Source organism: Camelus dromedarius, chromosome 16 (genome assembly GCF_036321535.1).
Source record: "Camelus dromedarius isolate mCamDro1 chromosome 16, mCamDro1.pat, whole genome shotgun sequence".
NCBI lineage: Eukaryota > Metazoa > Chordata > Mammalia > Artiodactyla > Camelidae > Camelus > Camelus dromedarius.
The window spans coordinates 48,754,708-48,768,050 of record NC_087451.1 but is presented as its reverse complement, the minus strand read 5'-3'; the positions used below and the strand labels follow the sequence as shown (position 1 = coordinate 48,768,050).

The following is a 13,343-nucleotide window of genomic DNA, read 5'->3' as shown; positions in this document are numbered from 1 at the left end:
TTGGTTGTCTTCACTCTAGGCCTATCCCAGAGCCTGGCACGTGGTAGGTACCCTTTCCCTGTTTGCTGGATCTATACAGGAACGTGCTTCCATGGCTGCTGCCATGTTGAGATGCAGGTAGGGGAGTCCAAGCTGGAAAAACTTGGAGAGATGCTAACGGGGGTGCCTGGGGCCGGGGGGTGAGCAAACTTTCTGTACTGAGAGTGTCACAGAAGTCTCAAGAGCTGAGCTGAACCTAAAAATCAACATCTGACAGATGAACTCATCTGACTAGAGGAGATTCACTCTGGAAAGTGGGGAGGGAGTTTGTTCTGAATTTTTTTTTTATTTTTTTTTTTACAGTTCATAGATATGAACAGAGAATTGGCAAGTGAGAATTGTAAAGAATTTGAATCATTTGGACCATTGGAATTTTCAATGATTCCAATTAAAGGCTTTGACACACACACACACACACACACACATGCACAAAGATAAAAGAAAAAGGGAAGGAGGGAAAGAAAGAACATTATTATGTTTGCATTTGAATTTAAATTTCATGGATTGTTCTGAATTTATTTACTCAAAAAATAAAAATAAATATGTTGCACCTTTACTTTGTGACCATCAACTCACACCACTATCTCTGTTCATCGTTACAACATATTATCTCCATCTTGTAAATGAGGCGCGGGTCTGTGAGTTAGGAGATGTCCAAGGTCACACAGTGATTCAGAGATGGAGCTAAGAACCTCACTCCCTAAGACAGCTCTGAAATGCCACACTCCCTGTCCCCGTCCCGGCTTTATGCTGTGCACAGCACCTGTTACCCCCTAACATACTGTGCATCCTATTTATTTATTTTCTTTTCTCACCAGAATATAAATTCTGGAGGGTAAGGATCTTTGATTTATTCACTACTGTCTCCAAGAGCCCCAAACAGGGCTTGCTGCATAAGCAGACACTTAATGAATACTTACTAAATGTTAAAAGGATGAATGAAGGGATTCTTTTAAAATCTTTGCTTTCTTGGTCTCTAAGAGGCAGTTCTGTGAATGAGTGGCCAACAGAATACCCAGACCCAGTTGAGAAGGATGGCGTGCATCTGAGATGAAGGAAAGGAAAGCCATGGCTTACTGAATGCTCTCCACAAACCAGAAGGACGACTGTGTCCACAGAAGAGGGACAGGCTGCATGGCCTGGTGGGAGAGCAGCCAGGAAGCTGGGGTTTGTCCAGTCTCCAGCCCTGACACCACGGCCAGAATGGCATGGGGGGAGTGTGGGTGCCATGGGCTGGCAGTGGCCCTTCTCTGGATACAGCTCCCCACATGAAGTGGCTCTTAGGGAAAATGTGTTGACCAGGCCTCGATTACAAGCTTGCTGTAAATGCATAAGCAGCATTTATCAGGAAATCTCATATGAATCAAGTTAGGGTGAGCCAGTCACTCATGCCTGGCAGCTCTGGCTGCTGAACAGAGGTTCTGAACCAGCCAGGCTGCACTATGGATGGTCCCTCGAGATAGTTCTCCTGGTCCATGACCTTCCTCTGCGCCAAGGCTTCTCAAAAAGTTCGGCAGTGTCAGCATCACCTGAGAACTTATTAGAAGGCAAATTCTACAACCTCGTCTTCATCCTACTGAATGGGAACCTCCGTGGTGGGGTTCATCATTCTGCAGCTATAAAACCCTCTAGGAGATTTTGATGCACTCTCAAGTTCGAGAACCACTGTTACCCAGTTTCTCTTTCAGGGCATGGGACCTGCCTGAAGAACTCATGAATTGGGTTGCACAACTTTACAGAGCCCCTGCTGTGTGCCATGTGCTGTATTTGGTTTTGTGAAGAAGATACAGGGATAAGTTAGCCAGCCGCTTCTGCAGCTACAATGCTCAGGAGAGAGATTTCTTTTGGTTGGCAGATGTTGGAAGTTTGGATGTGTGGAACCTTTGATCAGTCCTGTCTATTCAGTTTAGGCAGAGAGTAAAGTGGTAGGAGGTGGGAGGGGAGGGTGGGAGATGGGATGGGGGTTGAATGCTCAGTTAGAGGAGGCACAGAAAGGCACAGACAGACAACTACCAGCCCAGGAGCAGGATTTTGCCCTTGCCCACTGCGCACGTTGGGGGGCATGTTTAGATCTGAGGTTGAATAGTAACAATTGCTAACGTTTATCTAGTGATTACACGCAGTGGTAATCAGTCTAGGTGCTGTACATATACTAACTCATTCTTCAGATGAACCCTATCAGTTAGGTACTGTCATCACCCCATTTTTACTGATGGGGAAACTCAGACACTCAGAGGTGAGCTAACTTTGCCCAAAGTTACACAGCTAGATAGTGTGGAGACTTTCTGAACCCAGACTATCTGCTTGCTCTAGAGCACTCCCAAGCGCACAACAAATCAATGTGTCACCCCAAGCGTCTGGCCTGGCCTGCTGGGTTGGGGCGGTGGGGGCATGGGGCCCTTATTTTGGTGGGTAAATCGCATCCAGAAGAAAGCCCTTCGTCTTTCCAACCCTGAGCATTTCCTCTGGCGTAGACAATCGGGAGTCCAATGCTTTGCGAACCAGCTACAGGACAAGTACTTTAGGCCCCTTCCCACTAGATGGCGGCCCCTAAACCCACATAGAAATTCTGGAACTTCCACTGTCCCCGTTTTCCAGGGTTCGGCTGCGACCGAGGAACTGCAGGATGTACATCCTCCTCTTGTGCAAGGGGCCGACCGTCGGCCCCGACCTTGCCCCATCCTTGTGGTCGCCGGAAGCCCCGAGCCAGGAGGGGAATGGGGAGGAGGCGGGGGTGGGCGGGGAGACGAGGCTCCCCAGGCTCCAGGCGCCGAGGGAGGAGCCAGCTTGGAGCTGCCACTCTCGCGGCGCAGAGGCGTGGCGCTCCCGCACCGCCTGCGTCCGCGGCAGAGGGGAAGGCCCGGACCGTGGGGCACGGGCGCCCGCAGGGGTCCCGAGGGCGCGGGCGGTGGCAGGTGCCCGGCCGGACTACAAGTCCCAGCATGCCGAGCTGCTCTGACCCGGCCCCCGCTGCCACTTAAAGGCTCCGGGAGCCGCAGCCGTCGGGTCGCCGCGGCTTTCGCTTTGCAGCCGCGGCTGGGCGGGCGGGAACGGCCAGCTCCGTGGCCGGCTGTTCTCGCGTCCCGGCTCCGGCAGCGCCGAGGGGCGCTCCTTTTCCAGCCCTCCCGGCTCGGGGATTTCCTTCCGAGGCGTCCGCGTCCCCGGGCTCCCCGCCTCGGCCACCTCGCGGCCCCGATGCCGAGGCATGGATAGAGCGGTGCTGCGCGCGGTGGCGATGGGGGAGAAGAAGGACGGCGGCGGCGGGGGGGCCGCGGCGGCCGCGGATGGGGGCGCCGGGGCCGCAGCTAGCCGGGCGCTGCAGCAGTGCGGGCAGCTCCAGAAGCTCATCGACATCTCCATTGGCAGCCTGCGCGGGCTGCGCACCAAGTGCGCGGTGTCCAACGACCTCACCCAGCAGGAGATCCGGACTCTGGAGGTAAGGGGCCCCGGCGCTGCAGAGTCGGGGGCCTGCGCTGGGTCCGAGGAGGGAGAGGTCGCCGGCCCGGGAAGCGCCCCAACACCTCCCTCGCTGCTGCGGTTCCCTCCTTCCCCAGTTGCATCCTTGAGCCCGGTCACCTCCTTTGCGGCGTCCTCTCCCTCCTCCACTTGTTCGCGCGGCCCCTGGAAGACGGGGACCAGCCCCTCACCTTGGGCGGGATTTGGGGGGAGGGACATAGGGGGACCTGGGGTGGAGGCTCGAAGAGTCCGCGGGTGGGACGGGCTGAGCGTGGACATCCCCTGCCGCCCTTCCTCCGCCCCCACCCCATTTCCAGCTTGCCGGGCCACAGAACTCATTCTCCCACTGAGTCACATGTTGGACTTTTCCCCGGGTGACTGAGCCCAGCAGCTGTGGGCAGGGGTGTCTGGGCGGGGGACGGTCCCCCTGAAGTGTGAGCTCAGGCCTGTCGTTCGCTGCCTCTCCTCACGCCCCAGACTGTCTTGTTCCTTCCTTTCCTCTCCTCCAGGTTCTTGTCTGCCGCTTTTCAAAGTGTTTGCTGAAACTGCATTTCTGCCTTCCAGGCATTTGGTGCTTTTACTTCGCACTGCACTGCCACAGCGTTTCACTGCTCAAAATGTGATTACCCACTGACTGCCCCCCCAACCCCCAACACTGGACTTTGGCTTAGGAACAATTATGCTGGGGACCAAAGGCTTTGGTGGGAAGATGACACTGTTCCAGGGGTTCTGGTGGAGACAGCCTCCAGTGTAAAGAAGCAATAAAATATGTGGGCTCTTCTCACTTAAATTTATAGTTAGGAAGTGCAATATTGAAAGGATTTGAAAGAATCAGCAGAAAGGGCTGTTGTGTTCTCAGAAGTGGGAATCTCCCCTTCCCCCACACACAATAGAGGGAAACTAGTGCATTCCCGACTTGCTTTTGTCCAGAGACTGGGAAGGCTGTGAAATTCCAGGCACCACTTAATAGCTACTCTGTTTTGAAAAAGGGGACTCTTTCCACCTGTCATTATCACATCTGGCCTTCTGCAGATCTGGAGATGTTTTGATTTATTAGAACCTTAACTTCTCATCCTAAACCCTCCATGCCCCCCCTATTGCTAACTGCCCATGTCAGCTGTCAAAGGACCAGTGGGTGATTTGTGGCAATTATTACGACACCCAATTCTCTGTGCACACCACAAGGCTGAATCCTCATTTGATCCAAAATGCTCCGGGTGACTTCTTTCCTGCAGTTTTACTTTCTTAAAAGCTACAAAACCAGAGACAGGGGAAGCATCTAATCAGTGTTGGCTATTATTATTTTTGTTACAGTTGCTATAGCAGTACTGACCAGGGCTTTGCTTAGAAAACCAACCAACCAACAAAACCCCGCACAACTGCATCCATGCTGCTGTTTTCTAAGTGCCGAGAGAAACTGGTTTCTTGAACACAGCTGAGTGTGTTTGCCCAGCAAAGTTCAGTTTTGAAACCGACACAATAGGGGGCCTGTGTGGCTTCGTTCCGGGAGGAGGGGGTCGTTGGCCGGCAGCTTGTGTCTGGTTGGACTGCTGTGTTGATGGGAGGGGAGAATGTACTCTGTGTTGACCTCTCTTGGATTGTCCCCATGTTGCTCCTGGTTCGCAGAGTGGATCCAGGAGAATCGTTGGCTGCTCTCTGGAAACGGTGCCTTGACTTCTCAGTACCCTGACCTCCAAAGTCGCTCATTTTGACCAAGGTGTGACATCATGACACCCCAGAGCATCTAGCTGTTTAGGCCTCTAGGTTTATTCAGTGGCCTCCTCCTGAGTGTTTATTGGATGATCCAGAAACCCATCCGAGGGCCCAAAGGACATTTGCAGTGTGAATGGGAACCAACTCCCAGTCCCTGTCCTCACTATAACGTGGATTCGGGTCCACTCTACTCCCTGAAAAGGTGAGACCTGGGCTGTTTTGGGGGATGGGGCTTTAGACCCCAGGATCTAGTTCCCTAGGCCTCAGCCTCCTTACCTGAACAGGGAGATTGGAGGCTGCAGGCTCTTGCAGCTCTAAATTATATGGTTTACTGAAAGGACCTCAGTTAAGTTGAATAGATGTTTGTTATACATATCCCTGTGTAGGAATATCCCTGTTTTAAGAATGGTTCTAAAATCCAGATTTACCAAAAGATAAAATCGGGTGGAAGTTTATCACTGAGAGAATCCTGACAATAGATAGCTGCAGTGTGGTAGGTGGAAAGCCCCTGACTTTAAATTCGGGTCTGGATTCTGTCTATCTGACCTTGGGCATGTCCCAGGACTTCTGAATCTCAGGCTTCCCCACCTGTAAAATGGGCACTTGACTACTTAAACCTGCAACCTTGTCATGAGTCCGTAAGTCCACATTCTTTTTACCAGGAGATTTTGCCCATGAACTTTCCTGGTGAGGGTCCAGTGCATTCATGCCACAGACCACGTTTAGGGAAAGGTACAGCTGGCTTCTATTTCCTAGAGGTGGATGACAGGCCAGGAAATGATCCCAGCGGCCTGTGGTGGGGTCAGGCTGGGCAGTGGTGATGTCTACTCTGGCTTCCTTTCCTGTTCTGCAGGCTCCTCTTACATACCAGGCCAGGGCCCCCAGAGACAGGGCTTGCAACATTGGATTCCTGGCTTTTGAACAAGGGGCTGACCAGAGGGCTTGGCTTACGCAACTGCACCGGACTTCTCCCAGAATCTGAGGAACCCTAGCCCACTCTGGCCCTCATTAAATAAGCACTCAGTGAGATGTTCCGGGAAGTCCCTGACCCCCGGGCCCACCTGCTGGTGCCTCAGATTGTAGGTTGGATGGTGGGTAGGGGTCAGTGTGTCTGGCTGCCGTGCCCTCCTCCACATGGTGGTCCAGTTTGGATCCAAAAATGTGGAAGAAACCAAGGTTTAATGTCTGCCTCCTGCCTGCCAGTCAAGGTGCTGGACCCTTCTCTGTTTCCGCAGATTTCCTGGAAATCCACCAATCTTCATCACACACATGGTTTTTTTCTCTTGACACGAGAAGGGGAGGGAGATAAAATCTGAACCCAGAGTCTGAATCTGTAAACAGAAAAGTTGGGAGGCTACTTCATCTCAGCAGAACCTGGTACCCCATCTCCATCAGACCCTCCTTGGGGTCTGAGAATGCCACTGAAGCAAGATAGAATGTTCTCGTTCCCCAGGTGTGCTCACACAGGGACACCTGGCTGGCCTCGCAGCTGGGCCTGGAGCCCCATGCCAGTTCCTTCCCTCATACATGCATCCTCTTTGGGCTGAGTCTATGCTGAGCCGTGGGGAGACAGTGGTGCTTCATGAAGATTCACGTCTTGTGGACATTGTAACTTTGCCCTTTCCTGCCAGCCTCCTAGCACTTTCCAGAGACAGGCCTTTGTTACACCGAGTCTCACCATCTGGTGCTTTAATGGAGAAAAGTCCTTCCTAAGCAAGCTGACCTAGAGAAAGGGGTCCCGAAAAGACCTTGACCCTCACTCTGCTTGGCTGTAGCAGAGGTCAGGACCCTGCGGTGTGGAGGACCTGAGCTCCCCGTGCCCTCTCCTGCCTCCGGGAGCATCTGGATGGTGGAGCTGCTGGGAGAGGAGAGGGCTGCTGCTGGAGGTCTTCATAGAGCAGGTCCTTGGGGCGTGCACCGACATGCATTCACTCAACAAACCTGCAGTTATTACTGATTTGCCTGCTGAGCTTCTTGCTGAAGCTACCCTGGCAAGGATTTTGAGGTAGTTAGGATGCTTTCCCAGACTTTCAGCCTAATGGAGGAGCCAGGCAGGCAAACAGTGGAGACCCCAGTACCGTGGCTTGCTGAGAGCACCTGGGAATTGGGAATATGACCAGACAGTTGGTCAGTCCAACTCCTTCTTTTATGGGAAATATTCCTAGAGTCTTGATGGTGTCTTGTCCCGAGTCACACGCTCTTTGGCAGAACTGAGAGAGAAGCCTGATTTCTCTCTCCCCACCCTGCCCTCCTGGCAGTGTGACATTTCTCTGCTTCTGCTCTACCCCATCTTTTTAACTTCCTGCTGGAGGCTTTAACTCCAGCCGGCCCCTGAGGGAGGCAGATCCAGGGCTCTGTCTGTCCCCTTTGGTATCTGCTTTCGCCTTGGCAGATTTATTCCCTGGTGAAACTTGCCACCAGCATTCCTCTGAGGTGGTCTGGAGAAGGACCTGCAGTTCCCAAGGCTGGGGATGCCTGTGGGATGCTGGAGGGAGGCCTTATCAGATCTGCAGCCCAGGTGCCAGGAGGCCTTGGGTTTCCTGCCTGGGGACAGCGAGGGGAATGCCTCCCTTCCCGCTGGGTTGGCTCAAAATCCGGGAAAGCTGCATTCCCCACTGCAAATGTCCTGGACCTGCCTAGCGGCTGAGGTCTGGAGAGGGCCGGCAAACGCCCTGGTCCTTGGGGACGGTATCCATAGTGGTGGGGCAAGGAACCAAGCCTGTGGCCAAGTCTCTCTCAGCTGTGCTTTTTAAAAAAGGACATCCTTTCAGAAGAGGCTGATGGGAATCTTTTTCTACATTCAGTTCAAAGGGAAAGCTGCGAAGAGGTGCCTTCAGGGTTATGGTAAGGACCTAGGAACATCGTGAGGGCAGATGTGGAAACCTTCCTATTCGCCTGTTCTTTCTAGGCTCTTGGCATATGTTGCCCCATTTAATGGTCACAAGGACCCTGAGTTAGTAGGTAGTGGAAGCTGGGTTGGCTGGTCTTCAGAACTCATGTACTGAACTTCACAATTGCCTCTTGAAACTTCTAGTTGGTGGGGATTCTGGTCAGAGTCATGACTGCTGAGCCCAAGAAAGTGGCCAGTAACAAAAAGGGCTGGCCTAGGGACCCTTGGCTCAATTCCAGGCCTTCTGGTGGCCACCCCAGGCTGCACAGCCTCTGAGCTCGGACTGGGGGCTGCTTCCCTAAAGTGCGGCCCAGCACATCCTCAAAGACACGTCCCTGTTGGCGAACTGTGAAGTAATCGCTCTGTGTTGGTCTCGTTCTGAGAAATGAGAAGCTGCCTAGTGATCAACTTACTCATAATTGTTTTAATGGATACCTGCCTTATTCTCTCTGCATCATTCATCTAGTGAGCACTGCATCCTTTAGCTTTCCAGTTTCATTAAAATACTTTAAAACACACATGATACATGCTTACTGTTAAAAAGAAAGCACAGATGAATCAGAGAATAAAAATGACTCTCAGAGTCAATGCTTATTGATATTTGGCTGTACATTCTTCCTGTGTTTTTTATCCTCTGCATTTGCCTACAAATGTGCACGGGTGTATTTGTGGAGCTCCCCATGTACATTGCCTTGTACATGTCTTCTGTCTGCAGTGCATCATCACTGTTGGTGGCTGCATCGCGTGGTCATATCGTAAATTCAGTCCCTGCTTGTCGGCCTTTCAGGCTGTTTCCACGTCTTGTTATAAGTCTTGCTGCAATGAGGGCATGAGTGCATTCTTAGAAGTGGAATTTGCTGGGTCAAAGTGTATAGAACACATTTAACATCAGCACTATTCTTTGAAATCGTTAGGACCTGATAAAGTGCCCCCTAACTCCTGCACTCCCCTGCAGGTGTGCCGGGAACGTTTATGCGTTTACTTCTTTGCCATTGGATCTGTGTCCACCCTGAAGTCGAGAAGGGTGAACAGGAGACAGGACGTGGCCCCCATGGCTGAGTTTCTGGGTTATGCGTTCAAGATTGGGTTCTAGTTTTGCGGTTACCAGTAGTAAAGGGGGGCCCCCAGGGCTGACTGTTTAAAAGTGGGACTTTTCCTTGCTCCCAGACTGTAGAGTGGGGGCTGGATGTCTGTCTGTGCCCAGGGGCTGGTCACCTCTGGGCAGTGCACAGCCATGTGGTGAGGTTTTCCTCACTTGAGGCTCATGAAAGATGGCTCATGAAAGATACCTCATTGAACTGTAACCTCGGTTTCATCACCAGCCACAAATAATGATCAGAGCATGGCTTGAGGTACCTTGGCTTTAGGGTCGATTTATCAGAGTCCTGGATTCCTAAAGCAAGAAGGTGACAAAGGATCTTGGCATTTCCATCTGATCCAGCCCTCTTGTCTGCAGATGGGGACACTGAGGGCCTGAAGGGGATGTGACTTGCCAGGGATACATAATAATATGCATACTGTTTATGTATGTTGTTTATTAACCTGAACAAAGAGTGGAGGAGAGATGGGTGGTTATAAAGGAGCACTGAGCTGGGAGTCAGACCTGAGCTCACGCCCTGGAGTGAGACATTATACCACCTTGAGTGAAGGCAAACAGCAGCCTGTCATCCCATCCTCCTGGGTGGGTAAGGAGGCGTCCTCAGCCTCAAGGGGTTTCCTGCAAGAGGAAGCAAATGGGTTTGGTTTCCCAGCTCCATCTCAGTGTCTGAGGGACCCTGGGGACTGAAGAGATTCTTGGGGAGCAGTCCAGGGTGTCCAGTGGGTGGGGCCTTTTTTGAAGCCAGTCTGCCCAGTGGGCTGGCTCAGCCTGTCTGGATTATCTGAGTCTTTGAACCTGACCTGACTGTACTTTCAAGGATTTCTCATCTTTCCCCTGAAAGATCCCCTGAGACTTGGTGGGTGAACCTTTACTCCTGTAGGGCCTGATGTTTGTTTTTAATTTGTGCTGATTTTGCATTCTGTACCCTGATACATTGTACAGTGTTTAGCATTTTGCTTCCAGATGATATAGCCTTTTAATCCAGTGTCTTTGTGTCCATGTTGGCTTCTCCCCTTGTTCCAGACCCCAGGTGGAGATACAGAGGCGTACCTAGGGGAATGGGTCAAAAATGCTTTGTCACTTATTCCCAGGCATGTTTGTTTCCCACCTGCATTGAAAAAGTCTTAATTCAAACTGCCACCACATATGAAACCTACATATTTGTATACATCTGTATTTCTCTGTAGTCCTGGCCTTGGTGGGTGACAGTGTGTTTTCAACTGGGCAGATTGCCTTTGATAATGGAGCTGAAGTCATCCTGTTTGCTTGCTGTTTTTCTCTCCCCTCCCCCTTTCAATTTTCCATTTTCAGAATAATTGCAAGAACAAATTAAGGGTTGTGTTTAAAATTTTTTAAAGGGCCAGGGGAGAAAGCATAATGTATTCTGTGGAATAGACCAGCCATGGTTAGGAAAAATGACTTTTCATACAGCATAAACTGTAGACTTGAATCTGCACTGTGTTGATCATGAGGGTTTTGCTTTCTGCAAAGCTGATGAGATACGCTGCTTGTAGAGTGGTAGGGCTCTTCTTTGACAAGTCACCTGGAGGTACTGAGTACCAATTTAGCCTATGGGTTGGGTTTTGATATGTAGTAGCAGGACTGTCTTCACTCATGGTGCACAGAGAGTTTTGCTGGCCAGAAAAAGAAAAGTTACTGGTCATATTTAAAGTGACCTGAGTGTCCTCACGCATGGGGCACGATCTTGAGGATCCCCTCCTCCCAGTCTGGGACCCTCAAAAGGGCTTAATGCAGCCTTTTCTATGCCTAATCTGTATTCCGCAAGATGCTCTTGGGAAAGAGGGCTTCAAGTAGATGAGAACGTGCTACATCAGTCATGACTTGCTCAAGATGAAGATTAGTGGGTTGTTTTTTTTTAATCACATTAAAACAATTAAAAACATTTTTTTTTAAATGGAGGTACTATGGATTGAACCCAGGACCCCATGCACGCTCAGTACAGGCTCTACCACTGAGCTATACCCCTACCTCTGAAGATTAGTGTTTTAAAGGCTCTGAGAAGTCCTGCAGCAAAGGTTCCCAAACATATTTGTCCAGAGGATCTTTTTTCCATTGAACTTAGGCGGGGGGAAAATTGCCTTAAGCTATGAATAGGGGAAGAGACAAGAAATGGTAGGCTTAGTTTCAGTTGCTGTTGTTTTTATGATACTGAGGTCCTCTTTGAGGTTCCAGTTAAAATTGGTTGGGTTGAGGAGAGGCTGGTGACCTCATACACTTACCTAACTGTCCAAGATTGCCTCTTACTGTGGGAGATACTCTCCAAAAGGAGACAGATTGTGCTCTTATGCCACACTAGCACTTAGAGACATATTTCACTTAATCCTCCCAATAAGAGGAGGAAGACATGCCTGGAGAGGTCTGGATGTCTGGAGTCCTCACATTCTGCCTTCTCCTGGCCCTGCGCGGGCCAGTTAGCCTGACGCCAGGGGCATACTCACCCCGGGTCTGCCAGAAACCTCCTGACCCTGATGGTGGGCAGAAAACAATCCAGGAGAAATGCAGATGTCTGTGGGTGTGTTTTGAGCCTGGGGCTGCTGAGGGCAGGGGAAGGGCTGGGCTGCAGACGAGGAATGCTTTTTAAAACAAAAAAGGAAATGCTGGCTCAGAATGGAAAGGAAAGGAAGCAGCTTCCTGTTTCTGGTGTGGCTTTTTGAAAGGAGGAGCTCTCTCTAGCCTCATGACCAGCGGAGGCCTGGGCCGGCCAGGGCCACTCAGGGTGCATTAGGCAGACGTGCGGCTCCCACACCACTGCCAGAGGGCTCAGAAATAGAGGGCCTGGCCCACCCCTTTTCTTTCTCCCCAGGTACCTGATCAAATGGATGTGTGGTTTTCAAAATGAATATCTATGCATGTTACAAAATGGATGTATTGCAATAGCTGACTTTTACTGAGGGCTTACTCCACACCTGGCCCCCTTTTTAGGAGTTTTATAGAGCGTTTACTTCTCACAACGATCTTGAGGAAGGTTCTATTGTTATTCCCTTTTTCAAGATGAAGAAACTGAGGTACAGAGCACAGTTAAGTGACTTGCCCAGAATCATACAGCCAAGGAGAGACTTAATTACCTACCAGCACTGCCTGACTTGTATTTGCAAACTCCTGGAAAATCTGTTAGCACAGAATACTTTTTTTTAAGGACTGGTGGCCTTAGTCTGGCTCCAGAGGGCAGCCCCAAAGCCTGGATCAGGCTCTTGGTGATTCTTAGGTGAAATGCCTACATCTGAGTTTAGATTGTTTTTTTAGAGTTTATTATGGAAATAATCAAACATGCACAAAAGCTGAGAGAGTGCTACGACAAACCCCTATGCAGGGATCGTCCAGCTTCAGCGATAACCAGCTCCGGCCAGTCTTGGGTCATCTTGGCAGTTTACACTCGAGGAAGACTGGTTTTGAGAAGGTGGTGGCGCTGGGCAGTGGGGGTCAGGGAAGCAGAGTGACCGGGGGAGACCTTCCAGCCCCGCCCTGTGCCTTCAGTCAGAGCTGCTGGGACCCTAGCCAGCTGGGAGGCATCTCTCTACCTTTTCCCATGAAGTGACCATTTAAAATTTCCCCTGAAGCTGACTCTGGCTTCTGGGAGGAGAGTTGGCAAATACCAGCAGACCATGTTCTCCAAGAAGCTCCTGGTAAACCCTGATCTCAGTGGCTCCCGCCTTGAAACAGGGTCCAGGACCCACTAAGGGGCTTCCTTGCCTTTCGTGGTTCTTCTCATGGTTCTGCTCAGTCCTCCTGAAGCCCGGTCCTGCTGACCACGGTCTCATTTTTTTCCACTGTGGTCTCGTGTCCCCAGCAGAGGTGGTTTTCTGGGTTGCTTTCTGTTTGTTTCATTTTATCTTGTTGACTATCTTCTCACCAGAGTTTCTCGGCACCGTGTTGCTTTTGGCTAGCTGCTTCAGATCTCTGGGTTTGGCCTCCCAAACAGTCATGATGTCATTATGGGACAGGATGGTCTTGAGCACTTAGTAGGATGTTGAGGGCCGCAGTGAGGACTTAAGGGTGTGCCTTGGCTCTGGGGGAGTCACCATCCCCTCCTGACTCTGTTTCTTGCCAGCTCTGTGACCTGGGGCAAGATCCTTAGCTCTCTGAACCGCAGTTTTCTTGGTAGTTAAAAAGGGATAAGAATAAGTT

General features: G+C 50.9%; 1 protein-coding gene across 2 annotated transcripts in view; it reads left to right on the top strand.

Annotated features, from left to right (window-relative positions):
- The first annotated feature begins 2,892 nt into the window (after positions 1-2,892).
- Positions 2,893-13,343, top strand: part of KSR1 (kinase suppressor of ras 1) — a 133,238-nt gene continuing 122,787 nt past the window's right edge. For both annotated transcript variants that reach the window (XM_010979004.3, XM_031468342.2), the window contains exon 1: positions 2,893-3,475. In XM_010979004.3, coding sequence (XP_010977306.2) covers positions 3,245-3,475 — 231 coding nt within the window. In that variant the 5' untranslated portion in view covers positions 2,893-3,244. The remainder of the gene's footprint in view (positions 3,476-13,343) is intronic.